Genomic DNA, 21,418 nt, shown 5'->3' on the forward strand with positions numbered 1-21,418 from the left:
CATCTGTAAGCCTCGGTGTGTGGGGAGGCAGAGGGTACAATAGTGGCTCCTTCTCCTGGGAGTGAGTGAGCAGTGGCACACTGTTGTTTCAGTCGGGCTTGGAGGTGCCTGTTGCAGAGGGCCGCTGGTGGCTCAGGCGTAAACAGAAAGTCTTGGAGTTGGGCCTCTCTTGGGGTTTTTTTCTTTTTGATGCTGTTGTTGTTGTTGTTGTTGTTGTTTTTCTCTCGGCAGCCTCCCTACTGCTGGTGTTGCAAGGGGTTTTAATCTAGCTCCGCCCGAGTGCCTGAGGGTGCTTGTTATCCCTGAGTGCCTTAGGTGGCCTGCAGGGCGTCTCTCCACTGCCTGTTGCAGAGGTGCAGAAAGAGAGAGAGAGGCTACACGCGCGGCTCCTCCCCCCCCCCCCCCCCCCCCCCGGCCCATGAGCCTGCAGCTTCCAGCCGCCATCATGGCCGGGCAGCTCTCAGGGACGGGCACTCCTCTCCGCGGACCTCCTCCCTCCTGTCCTCTCAGTCCGTCACCCTACTGGCAACAAAGTTTCTCACCCTGAACCAGCTCTCCGGTTCCCACGCTCCCGCTCCTGGACCTTCCGTTCAGCCACAGATCGATGTCTGGGTCCGGGAACTCTGAGCTGCACTGCGGACCCTCCGCATGTTTCTCACCGGAAATTTTGAAAGACTTTTTTTTTTTTTTTACAGATAACTCTATATATCATCTAGAATCTTATTTTTTATATTTGCAATAAGATAGAGATGGTATGTTTTTATTTTCTTCCAGATCAGTCAGCTTTTCTAACAACTTCAAGTTTCCTTCTTTCTCTACTTATTCTATTTTCAATTTCTTACATTTTGTTTTCTTTATTCTCTCCCCTGAGCTAACCAAGAAACATATTTGTCAGACCAGACTTGCATATTTACTAATACATCAATGATACAAGCTAGTTGCAAGTACAAGTAGAGCTGGGAGATATCAGTGATGGTTCCCCAGTTCATTATGTCATTCATTAGGTATGTAATTTCTAATCTACAATACCAGATGAGGTTTCCATACAAGATATGTCAGTTACCCCACAGAAAAGGAAGCATTAAGGCTATGAAGGATCTTTAGTTTATGTCTAGATAGGTGATCTTATTTAATATTTCCCATGAAATTAAACCTCACATCCCCTAGGTTTGTTTAGCATAAGCAATCCTAGCCAAAGGCATCCTTCTAAGGGCATTCCACTGATAAGGACTCTCCCTACCAAATATCAATAATTTACTTCCTAAGACCTCCAAGGACATTAGGCCAGGTCATCTGCCTTCTTTCTTTCTCTTAAATCATCTCTCCAATAAAGATAGACTTTGTCCCAGCTTCATTCTCTGCATCTGCATCCTTATTCTTGCCCTGTCACTGGGTTCATCAGTACCATTTTGTTTTTGTTTTTGTTTTTTTTTTAGATTCCACATATATGAGTTAGCATACAGCAGGGATGAAGTGAGAGAGTAGCATAGACATACATACACTACCAGCTGTAAAATAGATAGCTAGTGGGAAATTGCTGTATAACACCAAGATCAACTCGATGATGGGTGATGCCTTAGAGGGCCAGGACAGGGAGGGTGGGGGGGGAGTCATGGGAGGGAGGGGATATATGTGTAAATACAGCTGATTCACTTTGGTGTACCTCAAAAGCTGGTACAAGAGTGTAAAGAAATTATATTCCAATAAAGAACTTAAAAAAAAAAGATAAATAGACTACAGGGCAGTTGTTTTACCTCCTTCCTCCCCACAGTCCCAGGAAACTCCTAAGTCTGTTTTGTTTTTCAGAAATGTCACTCTCTTGATACAGTTTAGTCATAGCTGGATAAATACAATGGCATTTCAGGTAGAGAAATAGAAATTCCCATTCAAATTACTGTTTGTTACATGAATTTGGTTACAATTACCTCTAACATGACAAAAGTAATTCCTAGCAACTCTGTTTCAGGTGAACTGAGGAATGGCATTTTTAGACATTTTTATCATCTCTACTGACATAATTATTTTATTACAGCACTACCATTTCCCCTTATCTGACTCTTATGCAAACCCATTAAAAACATTTGTAAAACTCTCAGCTGTTCAAGGCACAAAAGTGTGTAAAAGAGCTGAAGTTCTTCTGCCATGATTATTTTTCCCACACTGTACACAATCATTACTTATCTCCTGCTTTCTAAATATTGCCCCATCCACCAACCTTACTAGATACTTTCATGCTTATATTTGATTTCTTCATTTATCATTGATGCACAACAATTCAAAGTTTGTATTTCTCAGGCTTCCCAGGTTGTGCAGTGGTTAAGAATCTGCCTGCCAATACAGGGGACACTTGTTCAATCTCTGGTCTGGGAAGATCCCAAATGCCCATGGAGAGCAACTAAGCCCATGGACCACAACTACTGAGCCTGCGCTCTAGAGACCGCAAGCCACAACTATTGGGGCCATGTGCCATAACTACTGAAGCCTGAGTGCCTAGAGCCTGTGCTCCTCAACAAGAGAAGCCACCACAATGAGAAGCCCGTGCATCACAACTACGAGTAGCCCCTGCTCTCTGCAGCTAGAGAAAGACTGTGTGCAGCAACGGAGACCAAACACAGCCAAAATAACTAATTAAAAAACTAACTAAATAAATAAATTTATTAAAAAGAAACAAAACAAAGTTTGTATTGCTCAAAACTTAGTACATTGGCACCTGCATCCCTAGGCTAAAACCTGACTGCATTCTTCTTTCTTATTTCATACCTGTATATACAAATCAGTGCTCTCTGAAGGAAGGTGTATGCTCTGGTTTGCCTTTCCTCTTGCTTTTAATCTCATACATTAAAACTATCTCATTTGTGTTTTATTATGACTATGATATATTAATAAAATAACATATACATATTATATATGACTGTGTACATTTATTGAAGTATACCTTTGAAAAATATTCCACTGATAAAATTGTGCTCTCAAAAGAGTTTGAAGATCATTGCACCAAATTTTTCCTATTTAAAAAAATAAATATATGAGCAAGCAGAAAGTTTTTCTTCTGGAATACGAACTTTTTTTGGTCCAAAACATCCCAAGAACTATGAAAGATGTTATATTTATTATTTTGAATACATTATTCTTATAGAGACAACAATGAGTATTTCTCATAAAATTTACATCTAATTGGTATATCAGTTTCATTGATTCTTCCCTATTAAAAGACCTCCAAAACTTTTTAATGTATCTCTATATTAAAGCCACTCCTCTAAGCAAACAAAAATTACATTACTACAAAATCTTTTACTTATTTATATCTTTTTTATTTTTAAAAAGTATTACTTCCATAACTAGTGAGTATTTTAGTATAGCATGTATTTTTGTATACATGCAAAGTAGAATGATTCTACTTCTCAGGTTTATTCATACATAAACTAAATGAATAAATACCACTGTTTAGTATTATATAACTGTGAGCCTAGAGAGCTGGTTTCCAAGATGTGCTCTGACACATAGACATATGTCCTCAGTTATTTTTTTTTACTCTTTCTAAGGTTCCAATTTCTCATCTATAAAATAAGAGCCTCGTTAAGAGCGTGGACTTTGGACAGAATTGTGCCTGAATTCTGGCTCCATCACTGCAAATTCCTGTTTATTTGTGTAAGTGGCTTATTAGTTTCCTCTTCTGTAAAATTGGTTTAATAAACTTAAGTCGAAGGATTGTCATTAGGGTTAAATGAATAATGCAAATAAAGCAATTTAATTCAGTAAATAATCACTAGTGTTAGATATCCTGATTACTAATATGCAGATTTCTAGTAAATTACACAAATATGACTATGCATGTCTAAATGTGTGTCTGACACTTTTCTAAATGCTTTCACCTGTGTCAGGATATTTCTAGAAAGAGATTATCTTATACAAAGTTTTATTGTTAAAATGTTGGCATCTAAGCATTAGGGTAACTTCTTAACAATCACAATTCACAGTAGATGATAGAGCATAAATTAGAGCACTGAAATTTTAACTGAAACATTCATGATATTCTTACTATATCATACTGTCTCCATCAAATGAGAAAACTAATGAAGTGATTTTTATATAGTTCATATAGGACAGATATGATTTTGATATGAAGTTAGGAGAGAAAATAGCCTTTTAGCATTGAACAAAGGGTTATAGTAATGAATGTGAATGTCTCCTATGGGGGAAGAGACCTTATGGGTTCAACCTGATTGAATCAAATAATATGCTTTGGGATGAAGAGAATACATAATGCAGATAAGTAATAACAAATTGTACCATTCTTACCATTTTCAGCTGGAAAGTCTAAACTTCATTAGAAACAAATGGGTTCTCAATTTGAAAGCTCCTGAGTTAAAAATTAAAGTTTCTTAACTAATTTTAGAGCCTGTAATATGATAATTTGAAATATATCTCTACAGCATGTGAAGTATCCCAAGCTTATTGATCACAGTTCCTTTAGAAACCCTTCTTAAACTCTCTTAGAGCATTTCCCTTACAACTAGAATGTGATTCTATACCTTATCGTGGCCTGGTAAACATTACATCTTCTTACCACTGTCCACCTCTTCAGACTTCTACCTCTTTACTCCCTCCTTATGACTGCTTCATTCTTCTTTCTGATCTTCATGCCATAATTGTTCCCTTCTCAAAACTTTTGTGCCTGTGCTTCTCCCTTCAGCTTAGAATGTTCATTTCCAGATCTTCATGCTACAAATTGGCTCTTTTTCAACATGCAGATCTTACCTCACATGTTACCTTCTCAGAGAGGAAGAGGACTCCACAGCTAAAGTACCTTTAAGCATCTCTAGTCTATCACCTGTTGCTATTTTTTTTCATTCATCAGATCATTGGATTTCCAATTTTTATGTTTAAATGTGTATTGTCTATCTCTTCTCTCATCATAATATGAACTGATAGGATTGGGGTTCTTTTCAGATGTCATTCCTTACCACCTGGAAGAATGCCTGGATAATGCAGGTGCTCAAAATTATTTCCTAACTGACCAAATGATAGATGGATGAATGGGTGGATGGATGAATGGATTTGGAAATCCTTTACTCAATCCTCATTTGCAAATATACAAGATGGTAAAACAATGCCTTTCTCATTTTCCCTTGAGTTACCCATTCTGAACAGGTGACAAGAACATCCTCTGCCTGTAAAGTTACATGCATTCACCTTTTGAATTGGGTGTTAACCATACCCTGTAAAAACATGTAGACAGCATCTCAGTTACCAAAGACTTCAGCAAACTACCAAATTCTATTTTATTGCTTTTGCTCCATTTTAATTTTTCAAGCCCCTTGACAAGATATCCCCCCATTATTCCACATCAGTTTTAATATCATTTCCTGATGTGTGCTTCCCAGATAATCTTCTCTGGAGTTCTAACTCCTATTCACCAATTATGCATTCTTGATTCCTGCATCTGACCTCTCTGATTCACTGAGTACCTGCTTTCTCCCTACTCACTTTCTGACCCAATCTGTTTTCAAGTCCCAGCAAAGCCTACATTCCCAGAGCACCTTAGTTCTAAATCCCTGTAGACATCATTTGTATTAATATTTGTTAATTTATCTTTAGGTATTCTGTTATTTTTTTTAAATCTGTCTTATTTAACCAGTTCCAATAAAACACCAACACACCAGTGTTTTGCAAAGATTGAGTGAGCCTATCAGAAAGATCTAGCACAGCAGCACAGCACAACACACAACACAGAAGTTTCAGCAGCCACAGAAATATCATCTGTTATTATTTGATATTATGATTCCTTTCCTTACACAATTTCCTAAATTTTCAGCGAACATATAGTTAAATAGTAAACTACTGAGTGTTTACAGAGAAAGAATAATTCCTCTTCCAAGAAATCTATATATCTCTTACCAACATCTTTCCAGTAGACCAAAGGCCTGCAAATAGATGGATCATAAATGTATTTCCTACAAGTAAATCAGGAAAGTATGAGGGAAGAAATGAAGGAAGAAATCAGGTGGTGCTGTGGAATAAACCTTGAAACTTTTAACACAGATTTTCCTTCTAATATATGGTAACTATGAGGAATTTTGTGGGATTTTATATGTGTTGTCATTTAAAAAGTAAGTAAAGGATGAAAGTTTTGTCTTGCATGTTATAATGTATTTCTTTTACTTCTTTGAGACTTTGGAATGGTTTCTAAACCAATATTTCAATATAATAGGCTTAAATTAGTATCTAAGATATAGCAGCCTAAGAAAAGGGAATCTGTGTAGTATCCATACTGAATACAAATATTTGTTTATGGTGAATTCTATGCCTTTGGAAAAAATGACCACTGTGAACATTCTCAATAGATTTACTGATAACCTTGTCTGCAGATATTTCTAGGTCATTTTCTATTAAATCCTGGTGGATGCTTATCTAGCATAGTCTATTGGGGCTAATTTTGATTATTGATTAGTCTAAGTTTTTTTGCTTTTTCTTCAAAATGTGCTAAATTCTACTTACTGCTTTATATGTTAATACACACCACACAGTATCCTCTAGGGCATATGTTATGTTCTAGAAATATATAATTAAACTGTAAGCTGATTTAAAAATATTATGTTAGGGTATTTTTAAGTGTACTAATTTTTTTTTAAAAGGTCTGAATTTATATTTCTGTCTTCTTGTATATACAAAGTTCTTATTACAAAAATATACCAAAATAATTCTAAATCTTAGTCTAAAACAGCATACATCTTCTTTATGCACATATATTTTCTTATTCCTAAATGTCCCTTGAACTTTTTTTTTGGTGAACTTACTTTTGAGTAGGTTTCTAAATATTAAGAATAAAATAATTATCAAGAAAGACATTCATTTTGTGTCCTAATTTGGAACTTTTATTTTTCTAAGAACTCCTCAGAAAATCTTGCAATTTTGACAGTTGTGAGACTCATGGTAGCACTTGCTAGTTTCTATAACAAACAAACCAACATCTGGTTGCTTAATTCAACAAATGTCTGTCACATGCACAAGTCTAATACAGATGTTCCTGGCTGAGCTATTCTTATGGGCAGTTCCATCCAAGAAAATGATCCCAAAGTCCATGTTCCCACCTCATGTGATTCTGATATCTTGGAGCACTTCACATCCAGACAGTGAGTGAGATCATGAAAATGATATCTTTCATGACCAGGCTGTTATAATATCCCTCTATTCTATTAACCAAAGCCAGTTGCATGCTCCAACCTAACTGTAAGAGACACTGGAGAATTTAACCTTCTTTATGCTTAGAAAGAGAAAACGGAAATTGTTAAACCTCTAGTCAATCTCTGCCACATAGGCATATTGTTCCAGAACATAGTAGAAGAAGTAAATATTGGCAATGAGAATAAAAATCTTCCATGATAGTTTCTTTTACTGAATTTTTTCTTATTAGGATCTGAATTTAAAAATCAGATTTTAAAATGTACTATTTTTATTATTTGTGCATAACTGTGCATAAAAGTGATTTTATCAAATTACAAGACACATTTTACTCAAACACTTTCCTGGAAAATTGAGTGGCAGTCAATATTTAGCAATCAGACAAGATATAACATCAGAAATACTCTTGAAAAACACTCTGGCACAATACAAGACATAAAAAATGCAAAGTAGCTATTCACTTTCATTATTATATTTCAGTGGCTATAATACATATTGGATATAACTGTCTTGTACATATTGATGGAGCACAGTATTGCCTACACTTTGACTTTCTTTTTTCATGAATTATTTGTAAGGGATCAGTCTTTGTAAGGGATTAGTTTTGCCAAATAATATAAATAACCAAAAGATAAAAATACTGTATTATGATAGCATGTTTGGAATTATCAGAAGCTGTAACACTGAATTAATTAGATATAAACTACTTTAGTTTCCAATAATTAAGCTTTTGCAATATAAATATTAAGACATCATAAATATAACCAAGTTATAAGTTTATAAAATTACATTTGTGTATACCTACATTTGGAGCCCTTCTAAAAATATTGACGCATACAGTTTACAGAGAAAGTTGGTGTGAAATTTTATGTGAACTAATTTGAAAACTATGTTTAAAAAATACAGGACTTTCATCAATTTGGGGGTAGGTTTGAACTGATATCTGATTAATATTGCATTATCTGCTAAACCAGCAAGGCACTTTGGCAAGGCTTGATAATTTCCTCTTCTGTTAGCCAAAATTTTATAATAATTTTCTTTAGTTTACAGACAAGTACAATTAGGAAACATGGAAAGCATTTTCTAAGTGAAGATAATACATTGCCTAAAACTTTATATGATCTGTCAAAATTTTTGCTGAAAACAAGTTCATGAGTAAGATCTTATATAATTATAAGACTGAAAAATCAACACATATGAAGGTTAATGACTAAAACTGAACTAATTATTGTTATCAAAATGCTTCATGCCCAGGTAAGCAAGAGATGCATCATGAACTCTCTTTGTGATAATACATTAAAGGCAAAATTCTGCCTGGCTGCATTTCAAATTATGTCACCTATGTGGTTGGTGGCTTCACCTAAATCTATTGAGCTGATACTTCTATAATTCTAAGTCAGTAGAAGTAGTAGTAGTCATTAACCATCATCTTCAGAAAAGTCTAGTTTCCAATAGCACTTGCTTTTTTCTTGAGAGAAAAATACCTGCCAATATGTAACCCCATTAATTAAAAACATATGTAAATTCTGCCTTTCTTTACTATTGACATAATTCATCTATCTACTTCTATATCAGACAGTTAATGCATTTATATATTTTTAAATTAAAATATATTTTAAAATCTGTTGTAAGGTAAATATATGATCATAACTAAAATTGATTAAAGTAGAAGAAATGAAAAATAGGGAGAGTAACAAAAAATAATAAGTTTATCTAGGTAAGGGAAGCTACTACAATTAAAGGCAAAAGTGACAAAGTGACATTGTTCTTTTTTCTTTTTTGTGTCACCACACAGCATGCAGTATCTTAGTTCCCTGACCAGTGATCAAACCCATCCACCCTGCAGTGGAAGCATGGAGTCTTAACAACTGGATCCCCAGGGAAGTCCCAAAAGTAGCATTGTTCTTTCTGTGAATCTGGGAAAAGTGGAAAATATAATGAATTGCATTGTCTAGAAAAAGGATGCATGCCATTTCACAAAATGAGAAAAACATGTTCTGAAAATCTAATGAAAAAGTAATGCATGTTAATTGATTGAACTTAAATCATTAAAATATTTTCTGTATAAAAGTTTAGGAATTTTAATAATGGGATACATTATTGATAAGTAAGAGTATCAGAGAATGAAAGAGACCACATATTTGTGGAGAAATAAAGTATTATGTAACCAAGAGCTATTGTTGGAGTGATTGATTTTCAGTGTCATCAATGTTTACAAAATCATAGGTTATTTTCCATCTACCATAATCTTCCAAAAAAATCCATCTTGGGGACACTGTCAAGAGTAATCCTAAATCAGAAAACTAGCCCAGACATTGTGAACATTTTGGAAATCTGTGGGTTTGTGAACAAATATTAAAAAGAATTTATTGATTATCCTGGAAGGACATAGGTGTTATGGGATATAAAAATTAACAATGACGTATTCCTTGCCCTAAAGAAATTTGTAATCCAATTGCCAGGATAAGACATAAACAGTGATTGAACTGAAAACTGTAGAATAGTCATTCTACAAAAGCAATGTGTAAAAACAAAAGAAGAATGATACTCAGTAAAATGTTCTTTGTGTATTTTAGATGAGTCAATGTGTCAAAAACTCTTAACATAATCTAAAGCCCTAAGTACAATTTTACAGAGAAGGAGGTATCTATTATCTTGTCATTTATTGAGCATCTACTGTGAACAAAACTGGGAATTGTTGTCTTTTAAAGTAAAAGTTTATTAGGAAAATCTGATGGGTAAATACAAACTAAAACACTGTGATATGTGTAGTAAGGGGAACGTTTGTAAGAAAAACTTTCCTGGAACAAAGTAATTCTAATATTTAGAATGTAGAACTACAAATAATGACATTCCAGCTAGTAAAGGAGAGAAAAAACACTCTAGAGAAAGAAAATAGAATGGTCAAAAGACTCAGAAGCATGGTTTTTTCAGGAAATTATACTTAGGTCAATCTTTTTGGACATTTAAGTGATGAGAATGAAGAGAGAAGAAGATTGGTGGAGCTGATATTGCAATGGATCTTTTAAGCCATGGTAGGAACTTTCAAATTTTCTATAGAGTTCAGAGCATCCCCCAGTCAGTGTGTGACAAAAGGTTTAAGGTGTGAGGAGGTATTAATCTCCTCACTCCTGGTACAACAAGAAGGGACTGAGACTTGGGGAGTCTGATGGGCCATAACTTTGAAAATAAAGTAACCTCCTCTACTTATCACAATTTTTTTAAAAATACTACAATTTTTATATGTTTAACAATAAAGACACTAAGAAACCTTGCTATAGATGATGGAAGTCAATAAAAGACTTCTGGTAGTGGAAAAACTAATAGATTTGCATGTTAAAATGTTTAAGTAGTAGACTGTATGAATAATGGATTAGAAATGACAAAGCCAGAGACAGAGACACTAATTAAGTGGCTACTGGAAATTCTAAGTAAAATGTGGTTGTCATAAACTAAGATATGGCATTAGGCATATGAGAAGAGAAATTTAAGAGTTATTTAGGAGAAAGAACTGATAAAATTTGGTAGTTCTACAACTTTGTTCAACTCTGGGTGTGCAAAACAGAATACAATGAAATGGTGCTCTCTAGTGGTTTTCAACATATTGTCCCAGTGGATATGGGGATTAGTGTATTAGTGTAGAGTATTAGAGGAAATATGTATTGATGACTTCTTCAGGAGTTAGGACAGTGAAAAACTTATCATTCATGGCCTTGTTCTGCCACATCATCCATTCTTAACTCTGAGCAAAGTTTGATTTTAGTGAATTGAAATACAGGGCTCCAAAATTTCCTCTCCAATTTTCCATTGGGATCCAGCTTATCTGTCAAAAGGGTGTTTTTTCCTGCCTCTCTACAGGTTTTAAGGGAAGTCCTACCCTTATTTGCTGTGTGAGGAGACCTTTGATTATCTAGCAGTGGCTCTATATGTAATCCAGGTAAATGTTCAAGTTCAAAAATAGGACTCCCAGTAGTCTGCAAATATAAGCTACATTCTCCACATTCTGTTTGATCAGTAATAAAGGTGTTATTTTGATCTCCTTTCTACTCTACTCTTCCATCCTATTTCCCATTTGGTTCATAAGTCAGGCAAATTAAAATAATTCTACTATTGTAATTGGGTTCCATCAAATTCCAAAACATGGTTTTGAGGACTGGGAAGAAAGGGACTCCATCAACCAAAATAAGACTCATGGGAGGAGGAGCATTTGGGGGAAGCAGGAAGATGAAAGTTTACAATTGAATATGTTGAATGTCAGGCGTTTGTGAGACATCTAGATGGAGGGATATTAGGTTTCAGGAAAAGGATAATAAAGTATATAAAAAAGAGAGAGTAACTATTACAAGCATACACTAGGACAGGACTGTGACAGCAGTAGAAAAACAGGAAATAGCTTTAGATTTAAAGTAGTACTCAAATAAACAATCTAACTTTATACCTCAAGCAACTAAAAAAGGAACAAACTAAATCTAAAGTTAGTAGAAGGAAGGCAATAAAAAGCAGAGCAGAAATAAATGAAATAGACACTAAAAAAGACACTTTAAAAGATCAATGAAACTAACAGCTGCTTTTTTAAATAAACAAAATAGACAAATCTTTAGCTAGCCTTACCAAAAACAAAGAGAGAGGACTCAAAATCAGAAGTGAAAGACACATTTCAACTAATATCATGGAAACACAAAGGATCATAAGAGACTACTATGAATGACTGTGTGCCAAACAACCTAGAAAAAATAGATACATTTCTAAAAACCACACAAGGTATCAAAACTGAATTAAGAAGAAATAGAAAACCTGAACAGATAAATTATTAGCACAAAGATTGATTCAGTAATCAAAAACTTCTCAACAACCAAAAGTCCAGGACCAGATGGCTTCACTGGTGAATTCTACCAAATATTGAAAAAAGAATCAAGACCAATCTTTCTCTGACTCTAACAAACAAAACAAAACAAAACAAAAGGAGAGGAGGGAATATTTTAAAAATAATTTTTAAAGCCAGAATGATACTGACACCAAAACTAGACAGAAAAAACTACAAGATAAGAGAATTTCAGGGCAATATCCTTCATCAGAATAGATGCAAAAATTCTCAGCAAAATATTAGTAAACTGAATTCAACAATACATTAAAAGGATCATACACCATGATCAAGTGGAATTTATTCTAAGAATGCAAGGATAGTTCAACATCTGCAAATCAATCAGTGTGACACACCACATTAATGAAACAAAGGATAAAAATCATATACTCATCTCAAAAGATGCAGAAAAGCATTTGACAAAATTCAACACTCACTTATAATAAAAACTCAATAAATTGAGAATAGAAAAAAATACCTCAAAATAGTAAAGGTCATTTATAACAAGCCCACAGCTAACATACTACTCAATGGTGAAAAGCTGAAAACTTTTTCTCTAAGATCAATAATTAGACAAGTATGCCCACTCTAGCCACTATTATTCAGCATGGTATTAGAAGTCCTAGCCAGAGCAATTTGGCAAAAAGTAAATAAATACTAAAACACATCCAAATTGGAAAGAAAGCAGTAAAATTTCATTTGCTGATATTATATATAGGAAATCCTGAAAACTCCACCAAAAAACTGTTAAAAATAATAAATGAATTTGGTAAAGTTATAGAAAAAAAAACATACAAAAGTCCGTTGCATTATAATACATTAATAACAAACTATCAAAAAAGAGAAATAAAGAAAACAATACTTTTTACAATCGCATCAAAAAGAATAAAGTATCTGGAAATAAAGTTAAGAAGGTCAAAGGCCTGTACAGTGAAAACTAAGACACTGATGAAGGAAACTGAGGAAGACATAAAGAAATGGAAATATATTCTGTGCTCATGCACTGGAAGAATTAATATTGTTGAAATGTTCATATTACCTAATGCCATCAACAAATTCAATGCAATCCTTACCAAAATTCTAATGGCACTTTTTACAGAAATAGAATAAACAATCTTAAAATTTGTATGGAAACACATAGACCTCAAATAGCCATTCTTGAGAAAGAAGAAAAAAGCTTGAGGCATCACACTTCCCGGTTTCAAACTATACTACAAAGCTATAGTAATCACAACAGCATGGTATTAGCATAAAAACAGACACATACACAAGTGGAATAGAATACAAAGCTCAGAAATAAACCAAGATGTATATGGCTTAACTTATTACAAAGGAGCCAAGAATATGCAATGGGGAAATGACAATCTCTTCAATAAATGGTCTTGGCAAAACTAGACAGCCATATTCAAAAGAATGAAACTGGACCACTATCTTATACTCTACACAAGAATAAACTAAAACAGATTAAAGATTTGAACATGAGACCTGAAACCATAAAACTCCCAGAAGAGAGGAAGGTGGTAAGTTTCTTGGCATTCATCTCAGCAGTGATTTTTTTGGATTTGATACTAAAAGCAATAGCAACAAAAGCAAAAATAAACAAGTGGGACTACATCAAACTAAAAAGCTTCTGCACAGCAAAAGACTACCAATAAAATGAAAATTCAACCTATGGAATGGGAGAAAATATTTGTACAACATATATCTGATAAGGGGTTAATATCCAAAAGATATTAAAAAATTCATAAAACTCAATAGCAGAAAAAGAAATCTGATTTAAAAGTGGGCAGAGTTGTTGTTGCTAAGGGGAGGAGGTTGAGGAGGGATGGATTGGGAATTTGGGATTAGCAGATGCAAATAATTATATATAGAATGGACAAAAAACAAGGTCCTGCTGTATAGCACAGGGAATCATAGCCAATGTCCTATAATAAACCATTATGGAAAATAATATATACATGTATATTATATATATATATAAGTATGTATATATATATACACACACATATATATCTGAATCATTTTGCTGTACAGCAGAAATTACCATAACATTGTAAATCAACTATACTTCAATAAAATAAGTTTTAAAAATAAAAGTAAAAAATAAAAGTGGGCAGAGGGTCTGAATAGACATTTTTCCAAAGAAGACATACAGATGGCCAACAAGTATTTGAAAAGGTGCTCAACATCACTAACCATCAGAGAAAAGCAAGTCAAAATCACAATGAGATATCAACTCATACCTGTTCGAATGGCTATTTGTAAAAAAAAAAAAAAAAAAAAAAGACAAGAGATAACTGTTAGGGAGCATGAGGAGAAAAGGGAATCCTTGTGCACCCTTAGTGCAAATTTAATTGGTACAGTGACTATGGAAAACAGCATGAAGTTTCCTCAAAATTTTTTAAATAGAAATACCATATAATCCAGTATGTAATGAATGTTCCAAGATGAAAAAGTGAGAGAATCAAGGCAGTATATCATAGTAAGGTAATATTTTCTTTAAATACATGAGGAGAACTGGAAATCTCCAAAGTGCCTCAACCATATTGAGGATTTAAAGTAGTTGAGAACTGAGATTGTTAGGGAATTGCAAAGAGGAGCTCTCTGAAGAACTCTGTTCTAAGCCCCAACTTCCCATTCCCCAAGGGACCATGATGAGAAATGTCTCTGCATCATCCCAAGTGAAAGTGAGAACATTCAACAGAACCACTTGGAGAGCTTTAAATGCATTTTCAAAAGTTAAAAGTCACACTACACTATTGTCTGACTCCCCCTTGAGAAAGCTAAAGGTAAGATACAGGCTAATTGACTGACAAATAAGCTATGTAAGTGGCTGCTTTGGAACCGATCCACCCTCTCAAAGTTTGTCAGGGCAAAGAGTGTGGGTGTGTTTTCCTACACTGACTTTCCTATGAAGACCAGATTAGACTCAGGCATAAAAGAATTCCAGAATGGAGTCCTAATAGGACTGTGCTGGGGATGGGGGAGGATGTCAGCAAAGTAGCCTCAGCAGAGGAAATCTCAAGTTATTCCTAGAGAGGAAATAGGTTATCCCTATTAAAGAATTACAAGTGAAAGATCCTTTTCCAATAGTAAGACATTTCTAAAAATCCTTTAAGGCACTCATTAGGAAATAATTAGCTTGAAACAATTGTCAAGCACAGAAAATGAGAAGCCGGTTTGTAAGAGTAATGATCAATTAAGAACATTTTCACTCCCCTTGTCACGTCTTTGCCATCTTCTCCCCAATTCCCCAACAAGTCTCACAGCAGACAGATCAGAAACCACAGAAGGAAAGCTGGGAATGGAGTTAAGGAAGCAAAGGTGATTAACATGCCTTCAGTGTTGTGGTAGCAGCATTCTAAGGTAGCCTCCATGATTATGGTATGACTTCCATGATTATGTTATATTACAAAGCAGACAGATTTTACAGATGTAAGTAAGAATACTAGCAAGTTGACCTTGATATGGGGCGATTATATGGGTGAGTCTAGCCAGATCACCCATAGAATGAGTCCTTTAAAAGCAGAGAGCTTTCTTCAGCTGGTAGAGAAAGGAAGTCTGAGTGACACAAAGTGTGAGAAAAACTGGATGAAGGGGAGTTCTTCATTGCTGAGATGGAAACAGCTTTGTGGATGGAGCAACCTCTAGTGGCTGAGAGTGATTCCCAGCTGACAGAGATATCAGTTCCACATCTGCAAGGAACTTGAATTCTGCCAATTTGAATGAGTTTAGAAATGGACTCTTCTTCAGAGCCTTCAGATTAAAGCCCAGCCTGATCAACACTTTGATTTCATTGGAGACTAAAAATAGAACCCAGTCAAACCTGCTCAGGTATCTGACCTAAAAAACTATGAGATAATATGAGTGCTTTTTTTAAGTGGCTGGATTTATAGTAATTTATTATGTAGCAATAGAAAATGAATACAAGCATGTGGCAAGCCCATCAACTCTGCATCAAGTTTGGATGCATTCTTCTTTTCAGGTTAGATGTATTAATATTTCAATTGAGAATATTTGGAAACTATCAATAAGATAACTTCTAGCAAATTTTATGACTTAAGAGTGTTCATAAAATCATTAGACTGAATTTTCAAAGGATAGGGGCAAAACTCATTGAAAAAATATCAAACAATGTGGAAGACATTATACAATTGCTTCATGAATGCAAATTTGAACTTGTTCAATAAACCAGTTCTTTTTTGCATATAAGGTAGTTTGTAATTATATTTTATTTTAATAGAAGCATCTAAACACCTAGAGTAATATTAGTTTAAATTTTTTTTCTGCAATGGGACTGCAAATTGATTACTTAAGTTCTTTTAACTAAATATGCCAAAATTGCTTAAGATCATTTTCACCAATAGCAAATAATCCTACGGACAAGTAGACCTTCTTGTTGAGGGACATGGCAGGACAAAACACAGAACCTTTGAATCACTAAATATGTAATTCATCAAGGATCACATTTATAGTAGAATGACATTTAGTAGAACAGTAGTTTCATGTGTAGTATAAAGTAGATCATCATCAAATCTAAAATTGAGAATATGGTATTATAGATCTTTCTGCTCCTTTTCTTACAATAGGCTAAAATCAACACTGTCAACCAAAAATCCATGAATTGAAATGGTTTAATATTTTTGTTGATGAAACAACTTATTTGAAAAACAAACTCAAGTAAAAACATTGACTTCTTTATGCAAAACAAACAAAAAACTTTACAAAATTGATCAGTGGCTAAGTATATATAATTAAGTTAAAATACCAAGGTCAACATTGTTTTCTGATTAATGTTATCATTTCTTCAATATATATAACAATATACATGATGTTATATTTCATAATATAAACTTAATTTCCCCAGGTGAGAACTACTTTTACATGTTTGCAAGATGTTCAATGTTTGGCTGATTTTATCATTAATGAAACAGTTCTTCAATATATTTATAAAGTTCCTAATGAAGTTTTACTTCATTAATTACTGAGAAAGGGTTACATGAAATACTTTTTTACTCAAAACTTTGTCCAAAATAAAACAAAAAAATCCTCAAATTAATTTGCATTTTTTCTTTTGACATTATTAGTAATGAGTAAATAGGATTATAAGACAAAAAATTTTGTGTATTACCTTATTTTTAGCTGGGAAATGTACTTTTATACCAAAATTTTTATCACCAAGCAGAAACAAAAAGAGAAGAGGAAAAGGAAAGCATAGTTACTGTGGCAAATCATCCCAGAGTTTAAGCTCTTCTGATTAACATTGTTACCAAGGAGACACCTGGTTATGACTTGTCTCAGCATAGAGGAGAAATACTGAGGGTGTTGAGAAGTAAATATTTTCAATAAGAATATGTTCATTGCTTCTGAAACATGTAACAGACCTATCTGTAGTAAAAAAAAAAAAATCTGGTTTTCTAGGCTTTTGATCAAAATAATTATTATCAGAGATAAAAGTCTTTTGACATTCTTCCTGATTAAAAACAAACAGAAACTTTCAGATAGTATGTACTGATGTCACCTTGGAATTGGAATTTTCCTTTTCAGAAAGACCATTTACATCCACAGCTATCCCCTGTTTTTTCAATCATTCATGTTGAATGAGATAAAATTAATAACAGTAGCAATCCATTTTTTATATGAAAAGCAATTATTTCTCATTACAAAAGTAGTACACTTGTTTTGATGGTGACGAGAATTCCAGATATCAGTAAAATTAAAGTAGTTAGTATGCATAATTTTAATCTAAATGACATGAGGTATAAGTTATGTATTTGGGCAAAAATATATTACCTTCATAAAATAGTAATCAGATAAACTCAATTCCCAGTGGCATTATATGAAAAAAAAAAAAGAATATATCTATATTGCTTAAACTTAATAACCCTGTTCTCATTTTTCTTTAGATGCTCAAGGTAATATCTGAGAAGCATGTACACAGATTACAAAACAAGTTATTGCCTATTTTCCAAATGTTAACTTAAATGAACAAAGAAATCACTCTTCAAGTCTTCTTAAATACTGCCAAACTAATTACTGAACCTCTTCCTCTATGATTGTATACAGATAGCTGTATATGTAATTCTCCAGATATAATAGTTAACATTTATGCACTCTTTTATGTTTCTTGGATTCTGTTCTACTTATCCCAAGTAGCAGTATAGTGAATGTATTGCTTCTTTTAGGTATTTACTAAATAATATGACAAACGGGATCATTTAAGTGATCCTGGCTCTTCAATATGATTTATATGGGAGCAAGTAGAGTATGAACTATACACCTGTGAAAAAAATTTTTTTCTCATATGTGGATTACTTTGCCTACACATTCTAATCTAGCAAAGATTGTTAAATATAGTAAAAAAAAATTGGAATTGTAAAATGCATTACTGGAAAACTAAATATTTAACTAATTAGTCACACAACATGTCAGTAGCTATATAACATCAGTCCCAAATGAACAAAATATAGAACAAAATTTAAAATATTAACAACACACAAAAACATAACTAAGGCTTATACTACGTCATCTGTTTGAACTTTAGTTTGCCAGATGACAAAGAAGATTCTGATACATGCTTGAAAGAAACACTTTCATATCATGTGTGAAATGTTGGTTTATGTAAAAGAGTCCACGGTGTACTTATTTACCTTGCATCAGTTAACATAATTAGTACAGGAAAAGAAACACCTAGCTTATGTCAAGTGAGAATAGTATCAATATAGTTGGTGGTTAGTAATTATTTTTAAGTGATATGTGCCTTGAGGGGTTTGGTATTTGAATGACACAGAAAGAAATAATATTAATCAATGCTATTTCAAAAGTATACCTATTAAAAGCGGATACATGAATTTGAAGTTAAACAAAATCGGAGTTACGAAGGTAGACGGTACATATTCTCTAAGAGACATTTAAAAAAAAAACTTGAAATTCAGAAAAGGGAATTCAGTCAAATTATACACAAGTAATATGAAAAAATTGAGCTTATTTAAAGCAAATCTCTCACACATTAATTTCTATAAATTTCTAGATCTTTTAACAAATGCTATCATTTACATTTCATATTAATTTGCATATCCTATTTGAATATTTATAATGTTTGGTGGTAGAATCACAGGTGACTGCATGATTATTCTTCCAATATCACTGGAGCTCTAAAATTTCATCACAAATTATTAGAGAAATGCAAATCAAAACTACAAAGAGGTATAAACTCACACTGGTCAGAACAGCCATCATCAAAAAATCTATAAACAATAAATGCTGGAGAGGGTGTAGAGAAAAGGGACCCCTCCTACACTTTTGGTGGGAATGTAAATTGGTACAGCCACTACGGAGAACAGTATGGAGGTTGTTTAAAAAACTAAAAGTAGAACTACTATACGACCCAGCAATCCCACTCTTGGGCATATACCCAGAGAAAACCATAATTCAAAAAGATACATGCAACCCAATGTTCACTGCAGCACTATTTACAATAGCTAGGATATGAAGCAACCTAAATGTCCATCAACAGAGAAATAGGTAAAGAAGATGTGGTACATATATACAATGTAATATTATTCAGCCATAAAAAAGAACAAAATAATATCATTTGCAGCAAACTGACTGGACCTAGAGACTGTCATACAGAGTGAAGTAAGTCAGACAGAGAAAGACAAATATGTATCACTCATGTAGAATCTAAAAAAAAAAGAGTACAAATAAACTTACTTACAAAACAGATGTATGGTCACAAATGTAGAAAACAAACTTATGTTTACCAGATGATGGGGGGGGTGGAATAAATTGGGATATTGGGATAGACATATACTCACTACTATGTATAAAATAGATAACTTATAAGAACCTGCTGTATAGCACAGGAAACTCTACTCAATATTCTGTAATGACCTATATGGGAAAATACACTTTAAAAAAGAGTGAATATATGTATATGTATGTATAACTGATTCACTTTGCTGTAAATCTGAAACTAGTACAACATTGTAAATCAACTATACCCCAATAAAATTTTTTAATAAAGTAATATAAAATTTCATATACAAGTTTAAATACTGCAAGGCATGCATCTTCATATACACTTGATCTAGTTTGTACATTGGTGGATAGTACACACTTGACCTGAACCAGAAACACTGAAACAATGATATAAAAATATCAAAATATATTCCAGAAAAGGAAGAAATGTTGCTATTAATGGTAACTTGTGAATTGTCAGAGTGATTTTAATAATTGAAAATCAAAGTCTTCTAAAGTATTGCTAATATAGTCTAAAAGTAGTACAATCAAGTCAGACAGACTATGAAGTTATAAAGCGGGTTATCTGTAGATATGTTGTCACTGTAAATAACATGCATGCACCCATACTTACTTGAGTGTCCCAATTTGTCTGTGAAATATGTCTATTGTCAAAAACTCATCAAATAAAATGGTATAACAGTTGAAATAAAAGACATATATGTATTTACCAAGTAGGTCCTTATCTTCAATAATTGCCATCTCAATGTCTTTTCCAGTAACTATTGTGCATGTGAAAGGAACTTGAAGAAGAACACTAATCTCACCAAAAGACACCTTCTCCTTAAGTCTACCCATATAAACAAGTTTTTGAATTTTTTTCTGTAAGAGATATAGATAATTGGTGTTTAATGAAACCAATTTCATATAATGGATAAGTATTATTACCATCAGAAAGTCATTGTTCATAAATCATTTTGGTATATGGTATTTAAAATAAATTAGCAGTTTCATGCAAATCAGAGAACATTTATTTATATATGTATTTAAATTATATTAGAAAAATAGATTGACAAGAGAACTTCAGCATATCTAAGATAGTTGAAAGCACTATAGTTTAGCGATCTATGAATTAAATGTTTTAATCCACCAAGATGTTTATGAAACCTTGAACCCATTCCCTTTTTCAAGGTCTAGGATACTGTTTTGTAAGCATCACTTAATATGTTTTGTGAACCACCATTTGTTACCTCAGTCCCAGTTGCAAGGCACACTTGTTGGACTAACAGAGGATAAAGAATATAAGAAGAGAGTGCCAGGAACAGAAGTGATGAGATAATTAACTGCACAAGATGAGATTCTGCCCTGACTTTTTTTGTATAAATATAAAAAGAAAAATGGAAAGTGAGTTTGACTCAGGGAACTAGCAATTTAAGTCCAAATAAGGAACTTTGTGGAAAAGAGCTGACAGTATTTCAGTATGCATAGTTCTAGAGAAAAAGTTGAAACTCCAAATTATCTTTTCAAGGAGAGCCCAACAGTATTGAAACAGGGATGAGCTGCTGAGTAGTAAGATTAAAAAAAAAATTAGAATGTAGCTCTTAGGGTAGGACAGTGACAGGAATTCAGAAGAGG

General features: G+C 33.4%; 1 protein-coding gene across 1 annotated transcript in view; it reads right to left on the reverse strand.

Annotated features, from left to right (window-relative positions):
- Nucleotides 1–18,917: 18,917 nt before the first annotated feature.
- Nucleotides 18,918–21,418, reverse strand: part of CNBD1 (cyclic nucleotide binding domain containing 1) — a 417,888-nt gene continuing 415,387 nt past the window's right edge. The window contains 2 exon segments of the mRNA XM_057736982.1: nucleotides 18,918–18,943; nucleotides 20,515–20,665. Coding sequence (XP_057592965.1) covers nucleotides 18,918–18,943; nucleotides 20,515–20,665 — 177 coding nt within the window.

The sequence above is a fragment of the Hippopotamus amphibius genome, chromosome 5, assembly GCF_030028045.1.
Source record: "Hippopotamus amphibius kiboko isolate mHipAmp2 chromosome 5, mHipAmp2.hap2, whole genome shotgun sequence".
NCBI classification, from domain to species: Eukaryota; Metazoa; Chordata; class Mammalia; order Artiodactyla; family Hippopotamidae; genus Hippopotamus; species Hippopotamus amphibius.